This window comes from Nipponia nippon, unplaced genomic scaffold (assembly GCF_047370975.1).
Source record: "Nipponia nippon isolate SJK-2023a ecotype South Korea unplaced genomic scaffold, ASM4737097v1 scaffold_1, whole genome shotgun sequence".
In the NCBI taxonomy this organism is placed as follows: Eukaryota; Metazoa; Chordata; class Aves; order Pelecaniformes; family Threskiornithidae; genus Nipponia; species Nipponia nippon.
Genome location: NW_028262290.1, coordinates 563147 through 590135, shown reverse-complemented (window position 1 = coordinate 590135; position 26989 = coordinate 563147). Strand labels below are relative to the sequence as shown.

Here is a 26989-nt window from a genome sequence, read left to right as displayed (position 1 = left end):
CCGCGGGGAAAGAACCGAGGCCCCTCCCACGGGCCGGAGCGCTCGGGGTTCTGATTGGCTGCCGGGGACAAAGACGGGGGGAGCGGCTGTCAATCACGGCAGGGGGGTGCGCGGCGCCCCCTCCCGGCTCGGAGGTACCGGAACGCTGGGACGGGGGGGTGCGTTTCCCCGCCGGACCGGATCGTCCGGTACCGGAACGCTGGGACGCGGGTGCACGTTTCTCGCCGGAGCGCGCGGCGGGAGGAAGTTCTGGCGGAGGCGGAGGGAGGCGGCGGCGGCGGCGATGGCTCTGCCCGGTGCCCCCGCCCCGGCCCCGGCCGCGGCCCCGGCGCCGCCGCCGCCCACCGTGCTGATGGCGGTGCGGGCGGGGCTGGCGCAGCCCTCCCGCCTCCCGCCGCTGCCCGCCGCCTCTGCGCTCCGCCTGCAGCTCAGCGTCGAACCGGCGGCCGGAGGGCAGCGCCGCTTCCGCCTCGGCCTGCGGCAACCGGAGGCGGCCGGCGGAGCGGTGAGACCGGGGGGTGTCCCGGGGGATGGCGGGGTGGGGGAGGGGGCGGTCGGGCCCCCCCCCTCCCGTCCCCGGTGCCGGGGAGCCAAGGGACGGGGGAGAGGGGAGAGGGAAGGGCCTGGGCCTGCGCCGGGGCGGGCGGAGGGGGGAAATTAGGGACAATTCCTCCCCCAAAGGGCTGTCAGGCCCTGGCCCAGGCTGCCCGGGGCAGGGGCTGAGTCCCCGTCCCTGGAGGGATTTAACAGCCGGGGAGATGTGGTGCTCGAGGACATGGTTTAGTGGTGGCCTTGGCAGCGCTGGGTGAACGGTTGGACTCGATGACCTTACGGGTCTTTTCCAACCTAAACGATTCTGTGATTCACTGAGTCCCCGCTGCCCTCCCCTCCTCAGACACGGTCCCTGCTCAGGTCCCTGCTTGCTTTGGCTGCAGCACCAGCTCCGTGTCATCAAATCACAGGATGGTTTGGGATGGAAGGGACCTTCAAAGCCCATCCCCCCCAACCCCTGCCATGGGCAGGGACATCTTCACCCAGAGCAGGGTGCTCACAGCCCCGTCCAGCCTGGCCTTGAATGTGTCCAGGGATGGGGCATCTCCCACCGCTCTGGGCAACCTGGGCCAGTGTCTCACCAGCCTCAGTGTAAAAGATTTCTTCCTTAGATCCAGTCTGCATCTCCCCTCTGTCAGTTTAAAACCATCCCCCCTTGTCCTGTCGCTGCAGGCCCTGCTAAAAAGCCTGTCCCCACCTTTCTTACCAGCCCCCGTTAACCACTGCGAGGCCGCAATCAGCTCTGCCCGCAGCCTCCTCCTCTCCAGGCTGCACACCCCCAGCTCTCAGCCTGTCCCCACAGCAGAGGGGTTCCAGCCCTCAGATCATTTTGGTGGCCTCCTCTGGCCCCGCTCCAGCAGCTCCATGTCCTTCCCGTGCTGAGGACCCCCGAGCTGGACGCGGGGCTCCGGGGGGGTCTCAGGACATCGGAGCAGAGGGGCAGAATCCCCCCCTCGCCCCGCTGCCCACGCTGCGGGGGATGCAGCCCAGCAGACGCTTGGCTTTCTGGGCTGCCAGTGCACGTTGCCGGCTCGTGCCCTGTTTGTCCCCCACCAGCGTCCCCCAGTCCTCCCCTGCAGGGCTGCTCTCCATCCATCCCTCCATCCATCCGTCCATCCCTCCATCCCTCCATCCCCCAGTCTGTGCTGGCAGTGGGGCTTGCCCTGACCCGGGTGCAGGACCTTGCCCTCGGCCTTGCTGAACTCCTCCAGCCTGCCTGGGTCCCTGTTTCAGAAGCAGACCCGCTCCTGGCTGATTTTCCCCCAATTTCCTCATGTCTGTGGGCAGCTGCACGTGGGCCAAGACACCTGACACGCTGAGGCTGGGCTACACCGCTGAGCTGCCCGCTGCCCCACTCCCGTGGTGCCTTTCTTCTCCATCCCCTCCATGTTCTGGTTTGTGCCGTGCTGGAAATCTTCCCCCTCGGAACCGCTGCTCCTAGTGCTGGGGAGGCGATCGGGAAGGAAGGGTGGAGGCAACGCTGCTGTTGGCTCTGATAAACACACAAGGGCGGCGCGGTGGAGCGGGGAGCTGCCTTTCCCCGGCTCTGCCCTCGGACCCGGTGCTCTGCTCCCCCTCCAGCTCCGCGTGGTTCAACGACGGCCATTGCCGCTCTTCCCTGCAAAGGCTGGGGTTCCTTGGTTTCGCGTGGGGCACACCGGGCCGGGGCTGCTCCCTGCCGGCTCTGCTGCACAGGGGGGCACGGTGGCAGCGATGGGGCACAGCGCTGCGCTTTGTGCAGTTCGAGCCCTGTAAATGCCGTGTAAAACCTGAGGTCTTGGTGCTGCCGGGGAGGCGGCGTGGGCCCCAGCTCACGCTCCCCATCCGCTTTTGGTTCCTGCCACCCTAACGTGCACTGGATGCTCTGCCGTCACCGCGGGTGCTCCTGTGGTTAAGCTCAAACCTGGCTTTCGGTTTCTACCTGAGCGCGGTGGGGCTGCGGCACGTGCCTGCCAGAGCAGCGGCGGGTTGTGCACGGGGTGGCGGCTCAGCCCGGGAGGCGAGCGATGGGACGGGCAATGGAATGAGCCGAGAGGCAGCGCGAAAGGGCAATGTGGTCCCTGGCGAGACTCCACAGAGCCTGGACCTGATCCCCCCCTCCTTCTCCCCTCTCAAGGTCAGAATGCTGCAGGGAGCAGTGACACACGGCAGCTGAGCCGTCGTCCGCCCTGGCCTCGCCTGGGCTGGATTCCGTCCCGGCTGGGGCGCGGATGGCAACTGGTGTCAGAGCAGCTGCTCTGCCCGGCAGCTGACCGCAGGGCAGGCCGGCTGCTGGCATAAAACCTCAGCCTCTGCTTGCCGCGGCAGCGTTAATCCTGCGGCGTGCTGCCATCCGCCCGCCCTGGCCCGGTGTAATGGGAGGGCTCCGGCGCAGGATCGCTTCTCGGGATCCGGCTGGCAGGCAGCTCGCGCTGGGAAGGAGCCCAGGCCGTGTCCGCGGGAAGGGGATCGGCTCTTGGGGCGGCCAGCGGAGCCTCCCCCGACGCCGGGGAGCTGCTCAGCCCTCGAAGGACTGCGAGCTGCGAGGGAGAAGGAGGGGGATGAAGTTGTGGGTCCGGTGTCCTCTCCTCTGGTGCAGCTGCAGAGGCTGGGGGCAAGAGGTTCCTCGTCCTCAGGAGAGGTTACGCAGCCGAAACCCCCCGTCCAAGCCCCGGGCTGGTCGCTCAGCAGCTCCCAGGCCCGGTGGAGGATGAGCCGGAGGTGCCTGTTTGGCTGCAGCTGCCTGTCGCCAGCAGCTCCGTGGCCCACCTCCCCGCTCCCACCACCTCCCTGGCCTTCCCTGACATCTCCCTGGGGCAGGGGCTGCTCCCTTGGCCCAACAGCCAGAGCTGGCAGCTCCGGGCACCCGGCGAATCGAAACTGTGTTTTCCTGGATGTTTTCCTGAGGGAACGGAGCCGGAGGTGGCAGGCGGGGGTGCGAGGCCGCAGCTGACGTGGGCGTGTGTCAGGGACAGAGGTTTCTGACTCGGTAGGTGGCCCTAGTTCCTCCCTCGCTTTGATTCCGTCTCCCGGGAGCGTCCTTCCCCCGGGCCATGGGTGCGGAGGACCCCCAGGAGCTGCTCCGGGGTCAGTTTTACCCTCCGGGCTGACGACTCCAAGGGAAAGCTGCCGGCGGGGTGGGGGGCTTTTCATCAGCTTCTCTCTTTCCCCCCCCCATTCCTGTAATCCTGGTGTTGGGACAGGGGACAGTGGGTCGGGGGGGACTTGGCAGGACGTTAAACTCGGACGAAGGGCAAGGAAACCAGCGGTTTCTCTTGAACTTCCTTCCACCCGCCCCGTCCTGTACGGCTCCGCGCGGTGCAGGCAGGCAGGCAGCGCCTGCCTGCTTCCTGCTCGCTGCCTGCTGGGGTGTGGCGGCAGGTGGCTGCACAGAGCCCTTCCCTGCTCCCCGGCTCCTCCCGAGCTGCCATTTTACCAGAAGCGGAATTGAAAGCTCCGATGTGAAGCCAAGACCAGCGTTGGCCGGGGTGGGGGAGCGGGGCTGGGGTGCCCCGGGGACGGCAGGGGCTCTCCTGCGGAGGCTGGTCCCATGCCCCGCGGCCGGCCGGGAGCTGGCAGAGCCTGTCTGCCCGGGGGACATGGGGAAAGCTGAGCCCCGAGGTGCGTGTGCGTGTGGGGAAGGGTTTTCCCAAGGCTTGTAAAAGGGGGAAGGAACTGGCTTCCACCAAGAGCTGGTGTCATGGAGCCTGAGTTGCCTTAGATGCCTCCTGCGCTTTGCTCTTGAGAGAGGGTTCGAGTCAAACATGGGAGAAGCGGCGTGTTTAGTTGGTGTGCACTCGGTGGAGACGGCCGCGCCGGCACAGGGTGGCCAGGGATGGCCCGGCAGGTGCCAGGTTGGTGGCTGCGAGCAGGTCACGGCCCTCGGTGTTCTGCGGTGGCCTCTGGCTGGGGTGGAGGACGCGAGACTGCAGGCAGCGGGGCTTGGAGGCAGCCCTGGGCACGGAGGATCAGCGTTTCAGGCTGGGTTTGTGGCTCGGCGCCCGGGGACGGAGGGTTGCACTTGGTTGGGTGCGTGTTTCTGTCCACACTTGTCTCATGAGGAATGATTGTGGAGGAGAGGGACATCCCATGTCCCCAGGTCCTGGCCCAGACGCCGTGCCGGGGGGTTGCCCCCTTGCCTGGTGCACCGTCCACATGCGGCGCGTCTTCAGCCTGGCTCCGTCATGGCGTGACCCTCTTCGTCCTTCTGCTTCCCCCAGAACGTCGCCGAGTACGACCTCAAGGACATCTCGTACAAGGTGAGGAGCCCCACGTGCCATGAGCTGACGGTCCTTGGCTCCTCAGACGAGCCCATGGTGTTTAACTTCGAGGAGGAGCGGGAGGCGCAGAAGTGGTGGACGATCGTGAGCAGCTCCCTGCGGGAGGTGCAGAAAGGTCAGTGTGGGCAGGCGGCTCCCCGAGGGCAGGCAGGGACCTGGGGCATCTGCCTGCTGCCCAGAGGGGCTGCCGGGCTTTCCCCAGCCCTGGCAGCTGACGGACCCAGCTGGGAGACAAGGCTGGGGCTGATCCTGCTGCAAAATAATTCAGGCGTGCAATACCAGCTGCTCCTGGCTCCCCGAGTGCCAGGGCAGCATCTCAGTCCTGTCCTTCTCCAGGGCGTTAACTCCTGGACACCTGGAGAAGGACGTTGGGAGGGTTCCCGCGTACTTTGGGGCATCCGAGGGGGCGGAGGGGACCCTGGGAGACAGGAGGTGGTGTGGGCAGCGACGTGGGAACAGGAGTGGCTGTCCCAGCCCCACGTGCAGGGAGGGAGCTGCTCGCTTGAAGGGAGAAAAGCAGCACCGGGAGGGTCTGAGGAGGCGGAGGAGCGTGCTGCATCTCCACTGCCTTTACCCCGGCAGTCCTGGGAGTTCAGGGGAGCGGCGGACAAAGGGTTTGCAGAGACTGTGGGCTGTCGCTGAGGCTGCTCTCTGAGCTCTCCCAGCCCTTGGGACGTGGATTAGGGTCACCGTTACCTTTGCCTCAAGCAACCTTGTGTAGCCCAGGGCTTCCCGGTGCGCCTTCTCCCTGAGGTGCGAGCGTGGAGCTCCTCGGGGAGGACAGACAGTGACAGTCACTGCTCGGGGGGTGGCACTGCCCTGCCCTGACGTGTTCCTGCTTTCCCTCAGCCTCAGACAGCATGCTGGCGTCCCAGGCCTCGTCCCTGCCCGCAGCTGCTGGGGGTGTCTCTGCAGATCAGGATCCGGAGGCAGCTCTGACCCTGGAGCTTTCCGAGACAGGTATTTGAGGGGGAAGGTTTTCTGGCTCTTTTCGTATATCAGGAGTTACCAACCCTCCATGGGAGACAGGCTCAGACCCAGATCCAGCTGCTCCCTGGCCTGTGGCTGACAGCAAGTTCTTTTATCATAGGATGATCGAATCATTGAGGTTGGAAAAGACCGTTAAGATCATCAAGTCCAACCGTAAACCCAAACAGCCAAGTCTACCACTAAACCCTGTCCCTCAGCACCACATCCACACGTTTTTTGAACACTTGCAGGGACTGTGATTGCACCACTTCCCTGGGCAGCCTGGGCCAGGGCCTGACAGCCCTTTCGGGGAAGAAGTTTTCCCTAATACCCAACCCAACCCTGCCCTGGCGCAGCTTGAGGCCGTTCCCTCTCGTCCCATCGCTTGTCCCTGGGGAGAAGAGACCGACCCCCCCGGCTCCAGCCTCCTTTCAGGCAGTTGCAGAGAGCGATGAGGGCTCCCCTCAGCCTCCTCTTCTCCAGGCTGAGCCCCCCCAGCTCCCCCAGCCGCTCCTCCCCAGCCTTGGGCTCCAGCCCCTGCCCCAGCCTCGCTGCCCTGCTCTGGCCACGCTCCAGCCCCTCCATGGCCGCCTTGGGGTGAGGGGCCCAGCGCTGAGCACAGCATTCGAGGGGCGGCCTCCCCAGTGCCCAGCACAGGGGGACGATCCCTGCCCTGCTCCTGCTGGCCACACTGTTCCTGACACAAGCCAGGATGCCGTTGGCCTTCCTGGCCCCCTGTGAAACTCTGGTCCTGTGGGCAGCAGCCTCCCCCGCGGCAGGGCTGGGGGCAGTGTGTCCCAGGAGGTTGCTGTGTGTGGTCGGGTCAGCCGAGCTGTGCAGGGAGGGACAGAACGAAGCTCCCGGTGGCCCCAGAAATTTCCCTCGGTGCTCTCAGCCGCACCTCTCCAGCAGCATGGCTGCTCCTCCTCCGGCCTCAGGAAGCTGTACAGCAAGCGTGCTTCTGAGGAGCCTGGTACGGCTCCTTCAGCACTGTTCCTGTGCTGGACTGAACCAGAATTGCTGTTTCTAGATGTGCAGCTGCAGCACACACGGAGTCAGGCCCCTCTGGGTGCCAGCCTGGCCGGTGCCGGGGGTGGCAGTGGTTGTGCCGTGCCCCAGGGAGGGTGTTTACAGACCGGCTGCCGCTTTACCGTTCTCCCTCTCCGCCCTGCCACAGAGGACCTGGCGCTCCACCTCGCCCAGGCGATCGAGTACGGAGACGAGGAGGTGGCCTCGCAGTGTGCCGTGGCCCTGGCTCGCCAGCAAGCCACACTCAGTATCCTCTTGAAGGAGTCCAACTACCCCACGGACGATATCAGGTGAGCACCTCCGACCGGCGCGTCCTTGGAGCCGACGTGAGCACACGTCCTGCTCCTCTGCATCCCCGCTCGGGCCCACGGGAGCACAACCGGCCTCGGATGGAGCCCTGGGTCCCGTGCCGGGGCTCTGCGCTCCTCTGCAGGCAGCTGCCAGGAGCCTGGGGCGTCCTGCCTGCCCAGCCAGCACCTCCTCCCCTGCAGCTCTGCCCTTCTGCTGGATGTTTGGGTTGCTCGCCCTGTGTCCCTGGGCTGTGTTGCCCTTGGGTCTGTCTTTTTTGATGTGGTTTTGCCTGTAGCGGTGACAGTCTGGGACGCTTGCATGTCTGTCAGGGGCCGGCAGAGCCAGAACAGCCTCCTGCAGCCCCTGGAGCAGAGCTGCTCCATGAATTCCTCTGCCGTCAGCTGGGATCGGTCCTGGCAGGAGAGGGAAGTGGGCAGCTGGTGCTGGGGAAACCACAACTTTCCTGGAGGAATGTGGTATCCTGGGATTTGTACTTCTTCCCTAGCTCCCGGGAGGGAGGAGATGGGGGATACAGGAGCGGGATACTGGGTGCTGCCGGAACAGCCAGGAATCCAGAGGGGCAGCCCGTCTGGGCAGCAGCTGGCATAGCAGGGAGCTGGTCCTGTGGGGTCTGCAGGCTCTGCTGGAACACAGCCGTGCCCCTCTGCGGTGTGAAGGGCCCGTCACTGGCTGCTGGGTCAGCTTTCCCTGGCCGGGGGACCTGGGGACACCCCTCTGGCAGCCTCCCTCGGTCCCCGCTCCCGTCTGCCTGGGGAACCGCTCCAAAGAGCGCTGCCACGTGCGGCGCAGGTTTGTAAAAGGCCTGCAGGAAGATTCAAACGTCGATTCCATCTCAAGGCGGCGGTAGCCGGGACGAGGCTGAGGAGATCCGTGGGTAAACGTCAGTAATGGGGAGGAGTTGTGTCTCCCAGCTCCGAGTGCCTTGGAGGGGGTCAGTGAGCCGGAGGGCAGGGCAGCCTGGCCGGTGTGCTGTGCCAGGAATGCCAAAACGCTTCTGGCAAGCTTCCTTAGAAGCTTTCAAGGAGAGCAGTGTGCTGTGGAGCAGGAGGGAGCGTCCTCCTTTGGATTGATAACCAGCCGAAAGGTGGGAGACGCAGGGCAGGAACGGAGAGCTGCGTATCGCAGCAGAGAGCGGAGGCGTCTGCGGAGACGGGGCTGTTCCAGGGACACGCAAATGAGGAAATGTGGACGAGTCGCGAGGACTGGACTTACAGATGGGTCTTGTGGCTCCGAGCACTTGAACTCAACGCTGATAAATGCGAAGGGGAGCAAACAGGGAAGACGCTGGTGGGCACGCGACAGCGGGCTGCGATGCAGCGGGCTTGGCGAGACGGCGGGCGGCTCAGGCAGGGCCAGTGGCGTTCAGCACGCCCTGCAGCGTTCGGAGTTGTGGACGCCAGGTGCCCACCAAGCCGCCCTATCGCTGCCCTCCTCAGCTGGAAAGGGGAGAGAAAATACGACGAAAGGCTCGTGGGTCGAGATAAAGACAGGGAGATCACTCAGCAGTTGCCGCCACAGGCAAAACAGAGTCGACTTGGGGAAATTAATTTCATTTATTACCAATCAAATCAGAGTAGGATAATGAGAAATAAAACCAAATGTTAAAACCCCTTCTCCCCAGCGCTCCCTTCTTCCCAGGCTTAACTTCACTCCCGATTTTCTCCACCTCGTCCCCCGCAGCGGCGCACGGCGTTCTTTCCCCCTCTTAAACGTGTTATCCCAGAGGTGGTACCGCCGTTGCCGATGGGCTTGGCCTTGGCCAGCGGCGGGTCCATCGTGAAGCCGGCGGCATGGGCTCTGTCGGACACAGGGGAAGCTTCTGGCCTCTTCTCACAGAAGCCGCCTCTGTAGCCCCCCCGTTGCCAAAACCTTGCCACGCAAACCCAATACAGGAGCCGTTAGGAAAAGGTGAGGGACCAAACGGGAGATTCCAGCCCTACCTGCTGGTTTCTGTCTTAATACTTGGGAAATCCAGCTTAGATTTCATGCTTAGAGGCATGAAACACCTTGTGCAAGAGGAGAGCCTAAAAGGTTCAGGCTCTGGTCTGGAGGAGAGGCAGCTGGGGGCGAGGGGGGTCTGTCAGGGACTGGTGTAGAGAAGGGTGGGCGAAGAGCCTCAGGAAATTCGGAAGCACCAGATTCAAAGCAAGTGAAAGGAAATATTTTTTCTCACTGGATCTAAGTACATGGTGGAAATCATTGCCGAGGCTGCAAGGATAAAGAGGCTGGAATAGAGGATAAACAAACCTGGGGGGAAGCAAGCTCCCCATGAGGGCTAGACGTGAGGTTCGGGATGCAGTCCTCGGCAGGCACAGGCTGGGAGCTGCGGGCGGAGGCAGGCAGGGCCAAGGCCAGGGGATGCCTGTCCCGGTTTCCCGGGATGTGATATACGGATCACGGCTGGAAACACGCTGTTAGACCTCGCGGGACTCCCCTGCGGGGCACCGCCTGCGGCGTTGGCTCCGCGGCTCGGAGCAGCAGGCTGAGAGCATCGCACCGCCATACCCCGATCCCGGCAGCCCCCCTCTAACCGTATCCATCTCTCTTCTCCAGCATGAAGGTCGGCGTGGAGGATGCGACGTCTTCTGCAAGCATCACCATCAGGGTCCGCGCTCACACTACAATAGCCACGCTCAAGCAGCAGGTACGGAGCGGTGCGAGCCTGATGCCACGCGGTGTGAGCCCCCCAGCCCGGCCGCGAGATGGGAACCCCTGGGGTCCCCACAGCCCCCTTTTTAAATGCTTGTACCGGCGGCATGGGAGCTGGGCTTTCCCAGCCGCTCCTCTCCCTTTGTGGAGCCGGCTCTTCCCCAGTTCTGGCTCGCTGAGGCATGCCAGCGTGGCCACGGCCGCTGCCGAGCCACGAGTCGGGGTGAGAAGCTGCAAGGAAGCCGTGGCTGCGGGCTCACCTCTGAGCTTCTCCTGCTGCCCAGATCTTCCAGGATTACGGGTTCCACCCCTTGGTTCAGCGCTGGATCATCGGGCAGTGCCTGTGCGTGGACGAACGGACCGTTTCCTCCTACGGCATCCGCAGGGATGGCGACACCGCGTTCCTCTACCTGCTCTCGGCAAAGATGGCTGAGCTCACCGAGCAGCGCTACGAGGAGGACCAGGCCCAGCTCATGCTCAGCTCCACCTCCTCGCTGAGCGACGCTGCCGGGGAAACGCGCAAATACAACACCCTGCCCAACATGTCTCCGAAGAAAGGTCTGGCTCACCTCCGCCCTCCCTGCGGCCGCCGGTGGGGAGGGCAGCCTGGGTCCTGCCTGGCTCCAGCGCAGGATGCCGGACTGGGTGTAGCAGTAGGGACGGGGACCCTGGCATCATGGGTGCTCCTGTGCCGGGGTGGGTGAGGATGTGTGGGGTGTTGGGGGGCTCTCTGGGCGGTACCTCCAGGGGCTGGTACCTTCAGGCCCTGCTGCACCGGTAGAAAAGGCTGAGTGGCTTCTCCAGGATGGAGCGGAGCGGGGCTCTGGGAGCCGATGCCCTCCGTCATGGGAAGCCATCGCTTGCCTGCACCCTCTGTGCTGCCGAGCATGCTCGGGAAGAGCCTTCGTGGCCTCCCTGTTGTTTCCTCCCTTTACGGAAAGCGGAGTGGTGAGGCGAGGTCCAGCGTCCGCCCCGGGCCCTCCTCTTGTCGCGTATCAGAGTCCTGCGCCACGAGCCATTGGGCTCTGTGGGACCGGGAGCGGGCTCAGCGCCGTGGGCCAACCCCACTTGTGCCGAAGGGCTGGGGCAGGGCTGGTCCCTGGGACCCGTGCTCCCTGCCCGGGACGAGCAGCCTCTTCCCTGGAGAGCAGAGGCCGCCCCGGCACAGCGTGGCACGCTCTTGGCCAGGCCTGGCTGCCTGGTCCCGCGCCGGTCCCTGGTCTGGCTGTAACGTCCCTCTTCCCCGGCGTCGCTCTCCAGGCTGGGGGAATGAGGCCGGCAGGAAGATGGACATCGGTGAGATCAGCCAGCACTTGGACACGCTGCAGATCGGCGACCTTTTCAGTGCCCAGCCAAAGCCTGCTGCCACGAGTCTGCCCTCGCCAGTGCAGGTGCGTGGCCCAGTGTCCCCCCCATTGCCACCCTGCTCTGCCCCCCCCAGTGTCCTCCCTTTCTCCCAGTCTGGGGGGTGCTGGGGAAGGGTGGGCGCTCCCTCGGTGTTCTATCCCCCCTTTCCCTCTCTCCAAAGCATTTTTCCCAGCTTTTGCATCTCGCGCATGTCCCTGCAGGCGGGCTGGTCGTGTCCAAAATGCACCTTCATCAACAAGCCCACGCGGCCGGGCTGCGAGATGTGCAGCACGGACCGTCCCGACGACTACGTGGTCCCCGGCAGCTACAAGCCGGATGAGACGGAGCTGTGGAGGATGCAGCAGGAGCAGGAGGGGATCCTGCAGTACCAGCAGGTAAGGGGGCTCACCGTCCGCCTCGGGGAGCCGCTGTGCTCCCCGCACCCCGTGCTCGAGGACAGACCCGGGGAGGATCGGGCATCGGCAGGGTTTGGAGGTGTTGCGGGCACACGGATCCCGCGCCGCTTTGGGAAACGGGCTGGGAAGGAGAGGCGGACACCCCGAGGGGCAGCCGCTGCCTGCCTGAGCGCCCTGGGGACGGGCAGAGGTGCTGCGTCGTGAGTGTGGCGTCTTCTGGCTGTTAGAGGAGATGGCCGCCGCTGCCGCGGCAGGGATCTGACCGCTCGTTCGTCTGCGGCCATGCGAAGGGCCAGCAGCGATCTGTGGCAGGGCAGGGATCTGCGACCCCGCGGGCAGAGCTTGGCAGGACGCGGCACCCCGGTCCGGCCGGTCCTTCTTCTCTCGCCTAACACGCGTAGTGCGCCGTCTCGGTGGCCCTGTGCCGAGCAGCTGTCGGGCTGCGCTTCCTGGTGTTCGCTGCAAGCTGTTTCCCATTTCATAGAAAAGCGGGGGGGGGTCCGATGGGAGCCCCCCGGGCCACGGCTGCGGGGGGAGCCCCGGCCCCGAGCTCAGGGTGCGCCGCAGGACTCAGGGGGGCCTCTGGCTCAGCCACTGACCAAATCCTTCTGTTCTTTCTTTTTTCTCTTGTGCTGGGATCCCGCTAGGAAAAGGGAAGGAGAGAGGATGGCTCAGCTGCGCACTGCGTCCTGGGCTCGGGTTCCTCGGATGACTTCATCCACCTGTCCTCCGAATTCTGCTAGCCGCCCCGTGCCTGGCCCACCCGGATACCCCGTCCTGCCCCACCGGCCAGGACCCGGTGCCCACCAGGACCCGGTGCCCACCAGGCCGGCCCCTGCGTGCGCCCAGCGGCTGCCGCCGGGCCACCCCCTTGCTCAGACCCTAGAGTTGATGCGGGAACTTTCTGCAGGAGAAGAGCCGGCGGGGCCCGGGCTCGGCCCCGAGCTGCCGGGGGGACGTGCCGCTCGCTCTGGGGGCTCTGGGAGCGGGGGGCTGGTGGGGGAGCACGAGGGGCTGGGCCCTTCGGCGTCACAGGACCAGCCCTGCGAGCGTGGCAGCTTCCAGGTTAACGGCGTCCGTCCGGCGCGCTGCTCCTGCCCGGGGTGCCAGCAGGGAGCGGAGTGCATCCCGGGGCACCTGGTGGGCATATGCCAGAGAGGAGCTGTCGCTCGCCGTCCCAGCCCTGGGAGTTTTCCCTCCGCCTCCCCATGCCGGCAGCGCAGCCCTCGCCACCCGTGCCCGGCCAGAGCCCCTGCTGCCGGCCAGCCCTTCGCCTTACTGCTGCCTTCTGCTACCGTCCCGTTTGCGAGGGCTTCAGGGAGGAGCTGGCGTGGCTGGGGCTCGGCACCGTTGGTGCTGACGGTGCTCGGCCTGGGACTGCTTTGGGAGTCTCTGAGGCTCGGGGGGCCGTGCTCTGGGGGTCTCAGGTTTGGGGTTTCTTCCTTGCTCTGTAGGCGGAGGGGCAGCATCGCAGCAGGCTGCCCAGTGAGCAGCTGTGGTCTTGGGAGCTGGCCAGGGGTCACCGGCGGCAGGGGCTGGCCCTGAGCCCTTGCCTCGCAGGCACCAGCCCTCGCCGGGGCGCTCGCCCTGCAGCACCCATGGGAATAGGTCGGGGGGGGCTTTCGGCTAAGGTGTGGCCGTGGGTTTGGGGGACCCCAGTGCCGCAATCCTCTCCCTGGCTGCCATGAGCTGTGTGCTCCCCAGGTCCGGCACCAGGATAGGTGAACCGCTCTGCCCAAACCAGCATCCGCGTGGGCCCAGCACAGCGTGCGGCCGTCGGTCAGGGCGCTCTGTGCCACGGGCCCCTCCGTCTCCTGGAGCTGCCGGTGCCCTGGGGTCTGCAGGGTTGGTTATTCCGCGTTGCACTTTGCGTTGGAGATCTCGTCCCGCAGCCACGCAGGGCCGGGCGCGTCCCAGCGGGGAGCCGCGCATCCCCCGGGCGGGGGGGAAGGACGGGACCCTCGGTTTGGCACTGTGGCTCCTTGGGTTGGATGGTGCCTCCCCGAAGCGGCTGTGGGGTGCGTGACGGGGCTGTGGTGCCGCAGGAGGGGCTGTGGATGGATTCCTTCCCTCATTAAAGCCTTATCCCACCAGCGCGGCTCTGCCGTCTTCTTGTGGCGGCTGCTCTGCAGCGCGGGGGGAGCTGCCACTGCCTGCGTGGGGGGTGTTCGTGCAATGAAATGGGCAGGCTGGAGGAGTGGGGCTGTGGGAACCTCATACAGTTCAGCAAGGCCGAGGGCAAGGTCCTGCACCCGGGTCGGGGCAAGCCCCACTGCCAGCACAGACTGGGGGATGGAGGGATGGAGGGAGGGATGGATGGATGGATGGATGGATGGATGGATGGATGGAGAGCAGCCCTGCAGGGGAGGACTGGGGGACGCTGGTGGGGGACAAACGGGACGTGAGCCGGCAACATGCGCTGGCAGCCCAGAAAGCCAAGCGTCTGCTGGGCTGCATCCCCCGCAGCGTGGGCAGCGGGGCGAGGGGGGGATTCTGCCCCTCTGCTCCGATGTCCTGAGACCCCCCCGGAGCCCCGCGTCCAGCTCGGGGGTCCTCAGCACGGGAAGGACATGGAGCTGCTGGAGCGGGGCCAGAGGAGGCCACCGAAATGGTCCGAGGGCTGGAACCCCTCTGCTGTGGGGACAGGCTGAGAGCTGGGGGTGTGCAGCCTGGAGAGGAGGAGGCTGCGGGCAGAGCTGACTGCGGCCTCGCAGTGGTTAACGGGGGCTGGTAAGAAAGGTGGGGACAGGCTTTTTAGCAGGGCCTGCAGCGACAGGACAAGGGGGGATGGTTTTAAACTGACAGAGGGGAGATGCAGACTGGATCTAAGGAAGAAATCTTTTACACTGAGGCTGGTGAGACACTGGCCCAGGTTGCCCAGAGCGGTGGGAGATGCCCCATCCCTGGACACATTCAAGGCCAGGCTGGACGGGGCTGTGAGCACCCTGCTCTGGGTGAAGATGTCCCTGCCCGTGGCAGGGGTTGGGGGGGATGGGCTTTGAAGGTCCCTTCCATCCCAAACCATCCTGTGATTCTGTGAAATGGAAGAGAAGTCGGCGGGCGCTTCCTCGCAGGGCTGCACGAGAGCAGGGCGGTCACCGAGCCGCCCCGAGCAGCCCACGCCGAAGCCGGGCCTCGGTGCTGCACCCTCACGGCTGCCGCTTTCACCGGGGTGCTCGGGGCCGGGAGCGGAGGCTGGGGCTCAGCTGGGTGCCGGGGAGGGGGCACGGGTGGGATGGGGCAAACCCTGGGGGTTTGTGGCTGCGGCGATCGCGAAGCGCTGGCGCGGTGTAAGGGTCCCCAGTGCCCGAGCTCCGGCAGCCTCGGTCCCCCCAGCCCCACACACCCGCGGAGCAGGGGCCCTGTTGCCTTGTGCGCCGTCCTCAGCGACAGGCACAGAAAATCACGGGGTTTAAAATGTGTTAAAGTGCCCCAGAAATGCCCGCGCTGACCCGCCGGGGGCTGCTGGGACCCCAGCGGCTGCTGGGGCTTGGTGCTGGCGTCCCTGGGCTGCACGGGCGTGGGGATGGGATGGGGAAATACCGGGGTGCGGCTTGGTCCGGCAGCAGCCGGCCCCTCTCTGCTTTCCTTTCCCGGGGGGGGGGTCCCTGCAAATCCAGACCCGACTCCCTGAGCACAGCCATTCCTCCTGGCTACCAAAGCCGTGGGGGACTTGGGATGAGTGGCCCTGGTCCCTTGGATGGTGGCCACGAGGGCTGTGAGAGGCGTGGGGTCATGCCAGCCTCGCGGGGCTGTGCCGGCTCTCCCGGTGGTAGCCGTGCTCCCCATGGGGCAGAACCGGCGATGCCCCCTCTGGCCTGGCACCCTCGGCTCCAGCTCAGGAGCCGTCCCCGGGGGCACGAGGCCAGGGGCTGCTGGAGGGGATGGAGGTGGCAAACGCTGGTCTTGGGCCCCTCCGCAGGGGGTCGAGCCCGGCTCGGGGGCTCGTGGTGGTGCCGGGGAGCTGACCGGGGCTGTTCCTCACTGGCAGGCGCTGGAGGCCGAGCGGCTGAAGAACTTCCAGCAGCTGCTGCAGCTGGAGGAGGAGGTGCTGGTGCCCAACCGGGAGGTGCTGGAGTGTCGCATCTGTTACCAGCAGGTCGCCCCGGGAGAGGGGGTGCTGCTGCGCGAGTGTCTGCACAACTTCTGCAGGTAACGCCCGACGGAGCTGCCCGGGGGCCAGCCCCGAGACCCCCGCCATCACAGTGACCGGCCCCGAGACCCCCGCCATCGCGGTGACCGGCCCCGAGACCCCCACCCTCGTGGTGACCGGCCCCGAGACCCCCGCCATCGCAGTGACCGGCCCCGAGACCCCCACCCTCGTGGTGACCGGCCCCGAGACCCCCCCCAGCTCTTGTGGGGACCGGCCCTGAGAGCCCCTGACCCTTGTGGTGACCAGCTCTGAGACCCCACCCTCGTGCTGACCAGCCCCAAGACGCCCCCCCCCGAGCACTCCCGGGGTCTGGCCCCGAGACCCCCCCCGGACCTTGCAGTGACCAGCCCTGAGACCCCTCAGCCCTCACGGTGACGGGGCGCCTGTTCCCACAGGGAGTGCCTGCGCCAGGTGATCAACTACAGCGAGGAGCCGGAGGTGGCCTGTCCCTTCCGCGACGACTCCTACGCCTGCGGCAGCCACCTCCAAGAGCGGGAGATCCGGGCGGTGAGTGCGTCCTGGGTGGGTGCCGGCAGTGCTGGGGCGGGGGGCCGCATCCTGACCCTGCCCGTCTCCGCAGCTGGTGTCGCCGGAGGAGTACCGGCGCTTCCTGGAGAGGAGCCTGGTGCTGGCAGAGCGGCGCAGCCAGAACAGCTTCCACTGCAAGACCACCGACTGCCGGGGCTGGTGCATCTATGAGGATTCGGTCAACGAATTTCGCTGCCCCATCTGCCAGGCCCTCAACTGCCTGCTCTGCAAGGTGAGCCCCTGCACCGCTCCCGCCCTCGGCACCGCGCCCCGGTGCCGCAGAGGGGGCCGTAGTGGTGGCTCGGGGGCAGCGGTGCCACGGCGGTGCCATCTCCGCACCCCTCCAGGCCATCCACGAAGGGAAGAACTGCCGCCAGTACCAGGACGACCTCAAGCTCCAGGCGCAGAACGACTCGGCTGCCCGGCAAACCAACGACATGCTGCAGGTGGGGGCCCGGGGGGGCCGGCGGGGCGGGCGGGGGGCCGGAGCGCGTCCCCACGTCCCTCATGGCCATCTGTCCCCCACCCCAGACCCTGGTGCAGATCGGGGAGGCCATGCACTGCCCCACCTGCCTCATCATCGTCCAGAAGAAGGACGGCTGCGACTGGATCCGCTGCACCGTCTGCCAGACCGAGATCTGCTGGGTGACCAAGGGGCCGCGCTGGGGGCCGGGGGTGAGCCATCCTGGGGGGCAGGAGGGACCCCCCGTCCCCGCAGGCGGGGTGGGCGACGGGGGAGCCCACGGGGCCCCGGACCACGCTCTGGCCACGGCAGAGCCGGCCCCGGCAGCCCCGAGGTGGGCTCCCACCCCGACCCTGACCCGCTCTCCCCACCCAGGGTCCCGGGGACACCAGCGGTGGATGTCGCTGCAACGTCAACGGACAGAGGTGCCACCCCCGGTGCCAAAACTGCCACTGAGCCCCTGCCTGGCCCAGCCCCGCGGGGACGGGGGACCCACCGGAGGTAGCCGGGGCCGGGAGCCGCTCTCCTCGCACCGAGGGACAGCGCAGCCGGGGTCAGAGCCGGCACCGCGGCCCGAGTAGGGCCCAGAGACGCTTGCGGTCGCAAGGCAGAGCCACGTCCGGCAGCCGGGGAAGGAGAGGACGGACACGGGGCAGGAAGGTGCCGCGGGGCCCGGCAGGGAGCGGGCAGCAGCCAGGCCCCAGGCGATGCCGGGATGCGGGGGCAGGCTGGGGGCTCCACGGACCCTCTGGCGGCAGCGGAGCCTCCACGGCAGGGAGCGGCACTGCCCGGCGCTGCAGGGCCTCCCAATAAAGCCATCTGCGTGCTAGAGCCGTGCTGCCAGCGCTGCCGCAGTGGCGGGGCCATATCTCACCCTCCCGAGACGGGGGCGACGGGGAGGGGCCCTTTGCAAGCCCACAACCCGGTGCCGAGGGGCCGCAGCGGCCGTGGTGCAGGCAGACGCCACACCTCGCTTTCCCCTTGAAGAACCACCAGTTTTATTTCCGTGCCCCCAGCCCCTCTGAGCGTCGGCGCCCGCGGGGGCCGAGGGCAACATTAAATAAGGAGCCGGAGCGGGGGCAGGCGCTGCCGGCTGCGGCCCCCCGCAGCCCAGGGGTTGTGCGTGGCCCAGGCGGTGCAGCCGGGGTGGGGGGCACCCCGCTTGCCCCCCTACTTGGGGGGCCGGTAGACCATTTTCCTGCTCTTCAGCACAGACCATTTGTGGCGCTTCATGTAGTACAGGAGGGAAGCCAGCAGCCCCGAGATCATCAGCATCTGCGGGAAGGACCGAGTCGAGCTCTGCCCCACGGAGCCACCGCCCCGGCGCGGGGCCGAGCGCGGCACAGGGGGGTCTGGGCACCGGGGCGGGGGCACTGCTGCCCCCCGAGGCAGGCACCCACCTTCAAGCCCATCCGTTTGCGGTGGTCGTGCTCCGGCTCTGCTGCCCACCGCAGGAAGGTGCAGATGTCCTTGGCGATCTGCGACATGGTGGCCGGGGTACCTGGGGGAGAGCGGCAGGGGGAGGCTGAGCGCCCCGGCAACCGGCACCCCCGCAGGATGGCCCCGCGCCGCGCCGGCCCCGTGCCCCTCTTACCGTCCTCGAATTCCAGGATCTCGTTGTAGATGGGGGGGGCCATGCCGATGGCCTGGCCCGGGAAGTAGGGGTTGTAGTGCAGCCCCTCCCGCACCGTCACGCCGGCCGGGGGGTCGCAGTAGCCGGTGAGGAGGGAGAAGACGTAGTCCTCGCCCCCGTGCCTGCGACAGGGAGGGGGGGATCAGCCCCGGGCAGCAGCGGGGCCGGGGCCCTCCTCCCCGCGGCAGGGAGGTCGGCCGGGGACCCCGGGACCCGCGGCCCCTTACCGGGCGTTGACGATGTAGCTGAGGTCGGGGGGCAGCGCCCCGTTGTTGGCGGCTCGCGCCGCCTCGGCGTTGGGGTAGGGCTTGGGGAAGTAGTCGGAGATCTTGCCGGGACGCGTGAACATCTCCCCGTTCTCGTCCGGGCCGTCCACCACCTCCACCTGCGCGGCGGGGGGAGAGCCCTGAGCTGGGGCGGCGGGGCACCGGCTGCGGCAGCGGCAGCGTCCCCGGCACGGGACTCACCTCCTCGGCCAGCGCCTTGGCCTCCGCCTCGGTGTGGGTGACACCGATGAGGTTGCGGAAGGCCATGTACTCCATGCTGTGGCAGGCGGAGCAGACCTGCTTGTACACCTGGAAGCCGCGCCGCAGGCTGGGAGGAAGAGGAGGAGGAGGTGAGGGCCCCGGCTGCCCACCGAGGCTCTCCCCGTGTCCCGCGTCCCCGTCCTGGTACCTGCCGTGGTCGAGGGCGGCCAGCGGGCCGCCGTGGCTCCAGGGGAAGCCGGGCGGGTGCATCTCCAGCTCGCCGGCGTCCAGGGTGGAGCGCAGGGCCAGCGCCAGGCCCCCGCCGCCCGCCGCCAGCAGCCCCAGCGCCGCCAGGGCCGCCTTCCCCCCGCGGGACGGCCCGGCGGAGGACGACAGGGAGGCCTGGGGGGGCACGGCCGTCAGGGCCCGGGGTGGCACCGGGGAGCCGCGGCCTGGGCAGGGGGCACCGGGGACACCGGGAGGGATGGGAACCGGGGACGGCACGAGGGGGAACCGCGGACACCGGGCAGGGCTGGGGTGCACTGGGAGGGACGGGAGCGGGAACCGGGGACACTGGGCAGGGCAGGATGGGCAGAACCAGGCACACCGGGAGGCACGGAGGCAGGAACCGGGGACACCGGGAGGGATGGAGGCAGGAACCGGGGACACCGGGCATGACAGGGTGGGGAACCGGGGACACCGAGAGGGACAGGAACTGGGGACACCAGGCAGGATGGCGGGGGCGGACTGGGGACACTGGGCCGGGCAGGACCAGAGGGGGGCGTACTGGGGACACTGGGCAGGTCTGGGGTGCACTGGGAGGGACAGGAGCGGGAACCAGGGACACCGGGCCGGGCAGGACGGGCAGAACCGGGCACACCGGGAGGGATGGAGGCAGTAACCGGGGACACCGGGAGGGATGGCGGGGGCGGACTGGGGACACCGGGAGGGATGGAGGCAGGAACCGGGGACACCGGACCGGGCTGGGGCACACCGGGCACGACGGGGAGGAACCGGGGCCACCGGGCCGGGCAGGACGGGCAGGGCCGGGCAGGGGGCACCGGGGACACCGGGCACGACGAGGGGGAACCGGGGCCACCGGGAAGGGCCGGGCGGGGAGCGGGGACACGGGGCAGGGCCGGGGCACACCGGCAGGGCCGAGGGCGGGAACCGGGGACACCGGGCCGGGCAGGGTGGGGGGGACCCGGGCAGGGCCGGGGCGGACCGGGCACGACGGGGGGGACCCGGGGGCACCGGGCCGGGCGGGGGCGGGGGGGGGGGGGAACGACCCGGGCAGGGCCCGGCGCAGCTCCGCGCTGCCGAGCGGTTCCGGGGCCGCCCCCTCCCGGTGACCTTCACGGCCGGGCCGGGGCGGGGCCGGGGCCGGGGCCGGGGCCGGGTCTCACCGGGGCGGGCGCGGTCCGGGCCCGCGGCAGCAGGAGGCGGCCGTAGGGCCGCAGCGGGAGGCTCCGCACCGCCACCGCCGCCATCGCTCCGCTCCTCCCGGCGGCCGCCGCGCCGAGGTCGAGGGGACGCCGACGGCCCGCACCGGACGTGACGTCCGCTCTCTGACGTCACCCGCCACCGGAAGCGACGTCACATACCCCCCGGTTGCCTCCCCCCCAATAAATGACACAAGACCGACTCCGCTCCCGCCCCTTTATTGCAGCGCTGCGGCCCCGAGGAGAGGACCCCTCCCCCCCCGTACACACCGTGCCGGGGGTCCCGGTACCGACCGGGGAGCGCCCCGACCTCCCCTGGCGCGGACCCGGGACCCCCCCGACCCCCCAACACAGACCGGGGAGCCCCCCGACCCCCCCCGTACGGACCCGGGACCCCCCGACCCCCCAACACAGACCGGGGAGCCCCCCGACCCCCCGGCACGGACCCGGGAGCCCCCCAGCACAGCCCGGGCACCGCAGCCCCAATCGGGGGGTCCCCACCCCGACCCCCCCCGGGCACCGGCAGCCCCCGGCCGGGGCAGGACCCACTGCTCGGCCGGGGCCGGTGTCCCCGTGAGGACGGGGGGACGTCACCCCCGCCAGCCCCCGGCCCCGCTGTCCCTCCACGGGTCCGTCCATGGGTCCGTCCGCGGGTCCATCCCTGGGTCTGTCCGTGGGTCCGTCCGGCCGTGGGTCGGTCCGTGGCCGGCGGGGACCCCTCACTTCCAGAAGAGAACGTTCCAGAGCAGCAGCCAGCAGGGGTAGGCGCAGAGGGCGAGGAAGGGGAAGAGGAGGGAGCCGTAGAGGTGGTGCTGGAGCAGCCCCTCGGCCACGGCCGCCAGGAAGAGCTGCCAGCCCTCCGCCGCCGAGGCCGGCGCCTCCACCAGCTCCCGCTGCAGGAAGATGCCCAGCAGCAGCGTGACGGCCGGCGTCGCCAGCACCAGCAGCGCCGCCAGCAGCACCCTGCGGGCGAGGGGCACGGTCAGCCGCCGCGGGGAACGGGGAGAGACCCCGGTGTGCCCCCGGCATCACCCTGCCCCAGGGAGGGCCCCCAGCGTCCCCCCACCCCGGAGAGAGACCCCCCTGGCATCCCCACACCCCAGGCAAAGGCCCCCAGTGTCCCCCCAGCATCCCCCCACCCCAGGGAGAGCCCCCAGTGTCCCCCCACCCCCGGCAGAGCCCCCAGCATCCCCCCCACCCCGCAGAGAGACCCCCTGGCATCCCCATGCCCCGGGGAGAGCCCCCGGTGTCCCCCCAGCATCCCCATGCCCTGGGGAGAGCCCCCCTGGTGTCCCTCCACCCTGGGGAGAGCCCCCCCAGCATCCCCCCACCCCAGCCAGAGCCCCAGCATCCCCATGGCACCCCCCCACCCCAGGCAGAGCCCCCCCAGCATCCCCCCGCCCTGGGGAGCCCCCCCAGCATCCCCCTGGCACCCCCCCACGGGACAGGGGGTCCCCACTCACTTGGGGCCGGTGGGCTGGACGGCGGCGGCGGCGGGCACCATGGTGGCGGCCAGGAGGAAGCCGAGGGAGAAGTTGAGGAGGGCGAGGCAGCCCAGCTGCACCGCCAGGTACAGCAGCGCCAGCAGCTTCAGCGTCATCCAGCCCCGGTCGCTGCCGCCGCCCGCCAGCACCCTGCGGGGACGAGGGGGGGACGCTCAGCCCCACGGCTACGGGCGGCGGCGCCCCACGGACCCCCCGAGCCCCCCGGCACCTGTGGGTGTTGTGCGGCAGGGCCATGCCGGCCACGTAGATGGCGATGACGGTGAGCACCACGGCCTCCGACTCGGAGACGGGGAAGTGCTGGGTGGCCACGCGCTGCCCCAGCACCGGCAAGAAGTAGAGCGCCAGGCCGGCGGCGTGGCAGATGAGCAGCGGCGGCACCAGCGCCAGCAAGCCGGGCCGGGACTCCTGCGGAAAGCCGGGGGTGAGGACGGGGGGTCCGGGGGTCTGCGGGGAGGGGCAGGCAGGGGAGGGGAAGGGCCCTGACCTCGCCGGCGGCGCGGTCGCCGTCCCAGAGCCGCTCGGCGCTGCCCGCCTCGCACTTGCTCAACTTCATCCAGAGGTCGAGGGCGTGGGGGCGGTCAGGGAAAGGAGCGGAGCGGTTTGGCCACCCCGCGCCCACCTCCCGGCCCCCCGAGCCCCCCCCCCGGCCCAAAAGGATATCTTGAGGACGAGGACGAGGATGAGGAAGCCGAAGGCCGGCATGTAGACGCCGATGGAGACGAAGCGGGACAGGGAGGGCAGCAGGTAGAAGAAGTAGGACTGGTGCAGCCGCTCCAGCAGGTTGTTGAGCTTCCGAAACATCCCCTCCAGCGTCCTGCGGGCACCGGGCACGGGGAGGGGGGGAGGCTGCGGCCCGGGGACCCCCCGGCCCCCCCGCGGCCCCGGACTCACTTGCCCACGGTGGTCATGTCGTACTTGTACTGTCGGAAGCTGTTGATGCCACGGAGAGTGATGGCCTCGATGCGGTAGCGGAGGAAGAGGCCGTGGTCGCCGCGGGGCCGCCCCGACGCCTGGGCCAGCACCATCAGCAGCAGCGTCTGCAAGCTGTGGGCGTAGGCGGGCAGCGAGTCCCAGTCCGAGCGCTGCAGCTGCGGGGAGAGCCCGTGTCGTCGGATCACAGGGAGATCGAATCGTTGAGGTTGGAAAAGACCCGTAAGGTCATCGAGTCCAACCGTTCACCCAGCGCTGCCAAGGCCACCACTAAACCATGGCCCTCAGCACCACATCTCCCCGGCTGTTAAATCCCTCCAGGGACGGGGACTCAGCCCCTGCCCCGGGCAGCCTGGGCCAGGGCCTGACAGCCCTTTGGGGGAGGAATTGTCCCTAATACCCAACCCAACCCTGCCCTGGCGCAGCTTGAGGCCGTTCCCTCTCGTCCCATCACTTGTTCCTGGGGAGAAGAGACCGACCCCCCCGGCTCCAGCCTCCTTTCAGGCCGTTGCAGAGAGCGATGAGGGCTCCCCTCAGCCTCCTCTTCTCCAGGCTGAGCCCCCCCAGCTCCCCCAGCCGCTCCTCCCCAGCCTTGGGCTCCAGCCCCTGCCCCAGCCTCGCTGCCCTGCTCTGGCCACGCTCCAGCCCCTCCATGGCCGCCTTGGGGTGAGGGGCCCAGCGCTGAGCACAGCATTCGAGGGGCGGCCTCACCAGTGCCCAGCACAGGGGGACGATCCCTGCCCTGCTCCTGCTGGCCACACCGTTCCCAATACAAGCCAGGATGCCGTCAGCCTTCCTGGCCCCCCGTGAAACTCTGGTCCTGTGGGCAGCAGCCTCCCCTGTGGCAGGGCGGGGGGCCGGCGCCGGCCGGGCTCACCTTGCCCTGGATGGTGCAGAGGAGGCCGTTCTTCTGGCAGAAGGCGTGGAAGAGGTTGAGGAGGTCGAGGTTGGGCAGCTGCCCGTTCAGCCCCTCCACCGCCACGTCGAAGCTGGTGACCACGTCGCTGCTCAGCTCCAGCGAGACGGCCGCCTGGATGGCCCCCGCACGGCCCAGCGTCCCCGAGGACTGCACCTCTGCGGGCACCGCGCCGCGTCAGCGCCGCCGCCGGCCCCTCGGCATGGCCGGGGAACGGCCGCGGTCCCCCCCAAGCCTCACCGGTGATGTTGACGTCGTGGTAGGCCTCCAGCCAGGCCTCCATGCCCAGCAGGTCGTGCTCGTTCACCAGGAAGATGATGTCCTTCGCCCAGTAGATCTGGCCTGAAGGCAATGGGATGGCTGCGGCAAACCGGTCCCTGCCCCAGCACAGCCCTGGCAGAGCTTGGCACAGCCCTGGCAAAGCCTGGTCCCTGCCCCAGCAAAGCCTGGCATAGCCCTGGCACAGCAAAGCCCAGAACAGCCCAGTCCCTGCATCAGCAAACCCTGGCATAGCCCTGGCAGAGCCTAGTCCCAGCCCCAGCAAAGCCCGGCGCAGCCCTGGCAGAGCCCAGCACGGCCCCGGCAGAGCCCGGCACAGCCCTGGCAGAGCCTAGCCCCTGCCCTGGCAAAGCTCAGTCCCTGTGCTGACAAAGCCTGGCACAGCCCCGGCAGAGCCCAGCACCACCCCGACAGAGCCCAGCACCGCCCCGGTGGGACCCACTCCCTGTGCTGCCCCCCAGAGAAGCCGGGGTCCCCCCGGACTGCCAGCAGGCGGGTACCCAGCACTCCCGCCCCGGCATCCCCGCTGGGCAGGGACCTGCCCAGGAGCGGGGAGGCCGGTGCCCCAGGGGACCCCCCGTGGCACCCCGCGACGGCACCGGGCCGCAGGAGGGGGTGCCGAGCCCCCCGTCCCGGGACTCACCTCGGAAGTAGGAGGCGAGGGCCAGCATCAGCCCCACGGCCTGGTTATTGTGGGGCCCCTCGCTGCAGGGCACGCTCAGCACCAGTGACTCGGTGCTGGCGGCGCGCGGCGCCCGCAGGATCCCGTAGACGTTCGTGCCCTTCACCATCTGCCGAGGGAAGGGGAGGGCTCAGGGGGGCGGCCTCGGCCAGGACCCCCGCCCCGGGATGGGGGGCCGGCGGTCTCGGGGGGCCGCGGGTACGCACGTATCGCTCGCGGGTCTCGTCGGGGAAGGGCAGCGTGCGGGAGAAGGGCTGCCTGTGCACCTCCAGCCCCAGGTTCCACATGGTCTTCTCCAGCCAGGCCACCGGCATGCCCCTGGGGAGCGGGAGAGGGGCGATGGAGACCCCCGAAACCCTCCCCGGAGGCACCTCTGCCCGCGCCACCCCGCCCTTAGCGGCACCCCGCTCTCACCCCGCTTTCTTCTTGTGCCCGGCAAACTCCCGGGCGTAGGAGAGGGCCCTCTCGCCGAAGAGGAACTGCTCCTCCACCATGGTGGAGCCCATGGCGTTCTCCGACATGTAGGTGCGGGGGGCGAGGGGCTGGAAGGCCAAGGCCAGGAACCAGCCCAGCCCCGCCGCGTAGCTCAGGGTACTGCGGGAGAGGAGACGGGGTCTTGGGCTGGGGGTCACCCCCCGGCAGCCCCCCGGCCACAGGCGGGGACCCCCCGGCACTCACCAGAGCGGGGTGTTGAGGCGCAGGACGAGACGGGAGAGCGCCCGGCGGCAGTGGGGGTCCGACAGCAGCCCCATGGCGGGGGCTGGGGGGCGCCGAGTCTGGGCTGCTGGCGGGGGGGAGGACGGGGTCCCCACCAGCACGGGGAAGGGGGCTGGCCCCACGGGCACCCCTCGCCTGGGCTGCCCACGGGTCCGCCCGGGCCCCCCCAGGCACCCATGGACCCCAAACACCCTGTGCCTGCCCCACAGCCCCGCCCCTGCACCCCACACGCACCCCATGGCCCAGGACCTGCCCCACAGCCCCCATCCCTGCCCCACACGCACCCCACAGCCCCCTACACCCCCCCACAGCCCCCGTCCCTGCCCCACACGCACCCCACAGCCCCCTACACCCCCCACAGCCCCTGTCCCTGCCCCACACACACCCCAGCCCCTGTGCCTGCACCCCACGGCCTCATCCCTTCCCCACATACACCCCACAGCCCCTTACCCGCCCCACACGCACTCCATGGCCCTGTCCCTGCATCCCCCAAACCCCACAGCACCTTATCTGCCCCACACGCCTCCCATGATCCTGTGCCTACCCCACACACACCCCACAGCCCCCATCCCTGCCCCCCATGGCCCAGTATTTGCCCCATACGGCCCCATCCCTGCCCCACATGCACCCCATGGCCCCGTCCCTGCACCCCACAGCCCCTTACCTGCCCCACACGCACCCCACAGCTTCCATCTCTGCCCCCTACACCCCCCCACAGCCCCCGTCCCTGCCCCACGCGCATCCCATGGCCCAGTGCCCACCCCACACCACCCCATCCCTGCCCCATATGCACCCCACAGCCCCTTACCCCCCCCACGCACCCCATGGCCCCATCCCTGCCCCCCACGTGTGCCCCACAGCCCCTTATCTGCCCCATGTGCACCCCATGGCCACCACCTCTGCCCCCTCACCCCCCTACACCCCCCCCACGCCCCCTTACCTGCCCCACACGCACCCCACAGCCCCCGCCCCTGCACCCCATGGCCCAGTGCCCGCCCCACACGGCCCCATGTGCACCCCACAGCCCCTTACCCGGCCCCCACCCCTGCCCCACAGACACCCCACGGCCCCCGTCCCAGGCCGCACGGCCCCGGGCCCCGGGCCCCCCCCCACCTCTCCGTCCCGCCGGCCGCACAGGCCGCTCAATCGCCCGCGGAACGGCACAGGCCGAGGGGCGGAGCCCAGAGACATCGATGGGCACCGCCCGCCCCGCTCTGCGCATGCGCCGGCAGGCGGCGCCCCTGGGGGGGGCGAGTGTGCGGGGGGGGGGGGGGGCAGTGAGCGAGGGGAGTGAGTGCGCGAGGGGGGAGGGCATGCAAGGAGTGTGGGTGTGCAACGGCGGTGTGAGCGTGCGAGGAGTGTGGGTGTGCAGGGGCTGTGTGCAAGGGGCTGGGGTGTGGCGCTGGGGCGTGCGTACAGGGGGTGTGAATGTGCAAGGGGGGAGTGTGCGCAACGGGTGTGAGTGTGGGAGGAGCGTGGGTGTGTGCAAGGGGAGAGCGTGTGCAACAGGGGTGTGAGTGTGCAAGGGGCTGTGCTGTGCGTGTGGGGGGTGCGAGTGTAACGGGTGTGAGTGTGCAAGGGCTGTGTGCAAGGAGGTGTGCTGTGGGGCTGGGGTGTGCGTCTAGGGGTGTGAGTGTGCAACGGGTGTGGGTGTGCAAGGGGAGAGTGTGCAACAGGGGTATAAGTGCAATGGGGAGAGTATGCAACGGGGGTGTGTGTGCAAGGGGCTGTGCTGTGGGGT

General features: G+C 68.9%; 3 protein-coding genes across 7 annotated transcripts; 1 reads left to right on the top strand and 2 right to left on the bottom strand.

Moving 5' to 3' along the window:
- The first annotated feature begins 151 nt into the window (after positions 1-151).
- SHARPIN (SHANK associated RH domain interactor) lies at positions 152-17508 on the top strand. Its single transcript, XM_087730353.1, has 14 exons — positions 152-505; positions 4752-4926; positions 5661-5771; positions 6958-7099; positions 9675-9765; positions 10055-10328; positions 11031-11161; positions 11339-11512; positions 15525-15685; positions 16082-16193; positions 16267-16446; positions 16562-16660; positions 16746-16889; positions 17053-17508. The coding sequence occupies exons 1-14, from the start codon at positions 284-286 to the stop codon at positions 17131-17133; spliced, it is 2097 nt and encodes a 698-aa protein (XP_087586479.1). The 5' UTR covers positions 152-283; the 3' UTR covers positions 17134-17508.
- A 143-nt stretch (positions 17509-17651) lies between these two features.
- Positions 17652-20341, bottom strand: CYC1 (cytochrome c1). The gene is made up of 7 exons (XM_087730937.1): positions 20184-20341; positions 18986-19179; positions 18778-18904; positions 18538-18695; positions 18272-18432; positions 18078-18178; positions 17652-17952 (listed from the first exon to the last, which is right to left on the bottom strand). The coding sequence occupies exons 1-7, from the start codon at positions 20265-20267 to the stop codon at positions 17848-17850; spliced, it is 930 nt and encodes a 309-aa protein (XP_087587063.1). The 5' UTR covers positions 20268-20341; the 3' UTR covers positions 17652-17847.
- A 462-nt stretch (positions 20342-20803) lies between these two features.
- GPAA1 (glycosylphosphatidylinositol anchor attachment 1) lies at positions 20804-26438 on the bottom strand. Of its 5 annotated transcripts, none has more exons than XM_087730805.1 (13): positions 26362-26438; positions 25210-25315; positions 24946-25125; positions 24738-24849; positions 24493-24640; positions 23811-23912; positions 23532-23728; positions 22616-22812; positions 22385-22538; positions 22209-22292; positions 21933-22129; positions 21683-21853; positions 20804-21182 (listed from the first exon to the last, which is right to left on the bottom strand). In XM_087730805.1, exons 2-13 carry the CDS (start codon positions 25281-25283, stop codon positions 20939-20941), a joined length of 1860 nt encoding a protein of 619 aa, XP_087586931.1. In that variant the 5' UTR covers positions 25284-25315; positions 26362-26438; the 3' UTR covers positions 20804-20938. The 5 variants fall into 5 exon arrangements, with proteins under 5 accessions (XP_087586931.1, XP_087586599.1, XP_087586672.1 ...); XM_087730473.1 differs by having other exon boundaries at positions 25210-25312; positions 26362-26393; XM_087730546.1 differs by lacking the exon at positions 26362-26438 and adding an exon at positions 26281-26300 and having other exon boundaries at positions 25210-25312.
- Between the last annotated feature and the right edge of the window lie 551 nt (positions 26439-26989).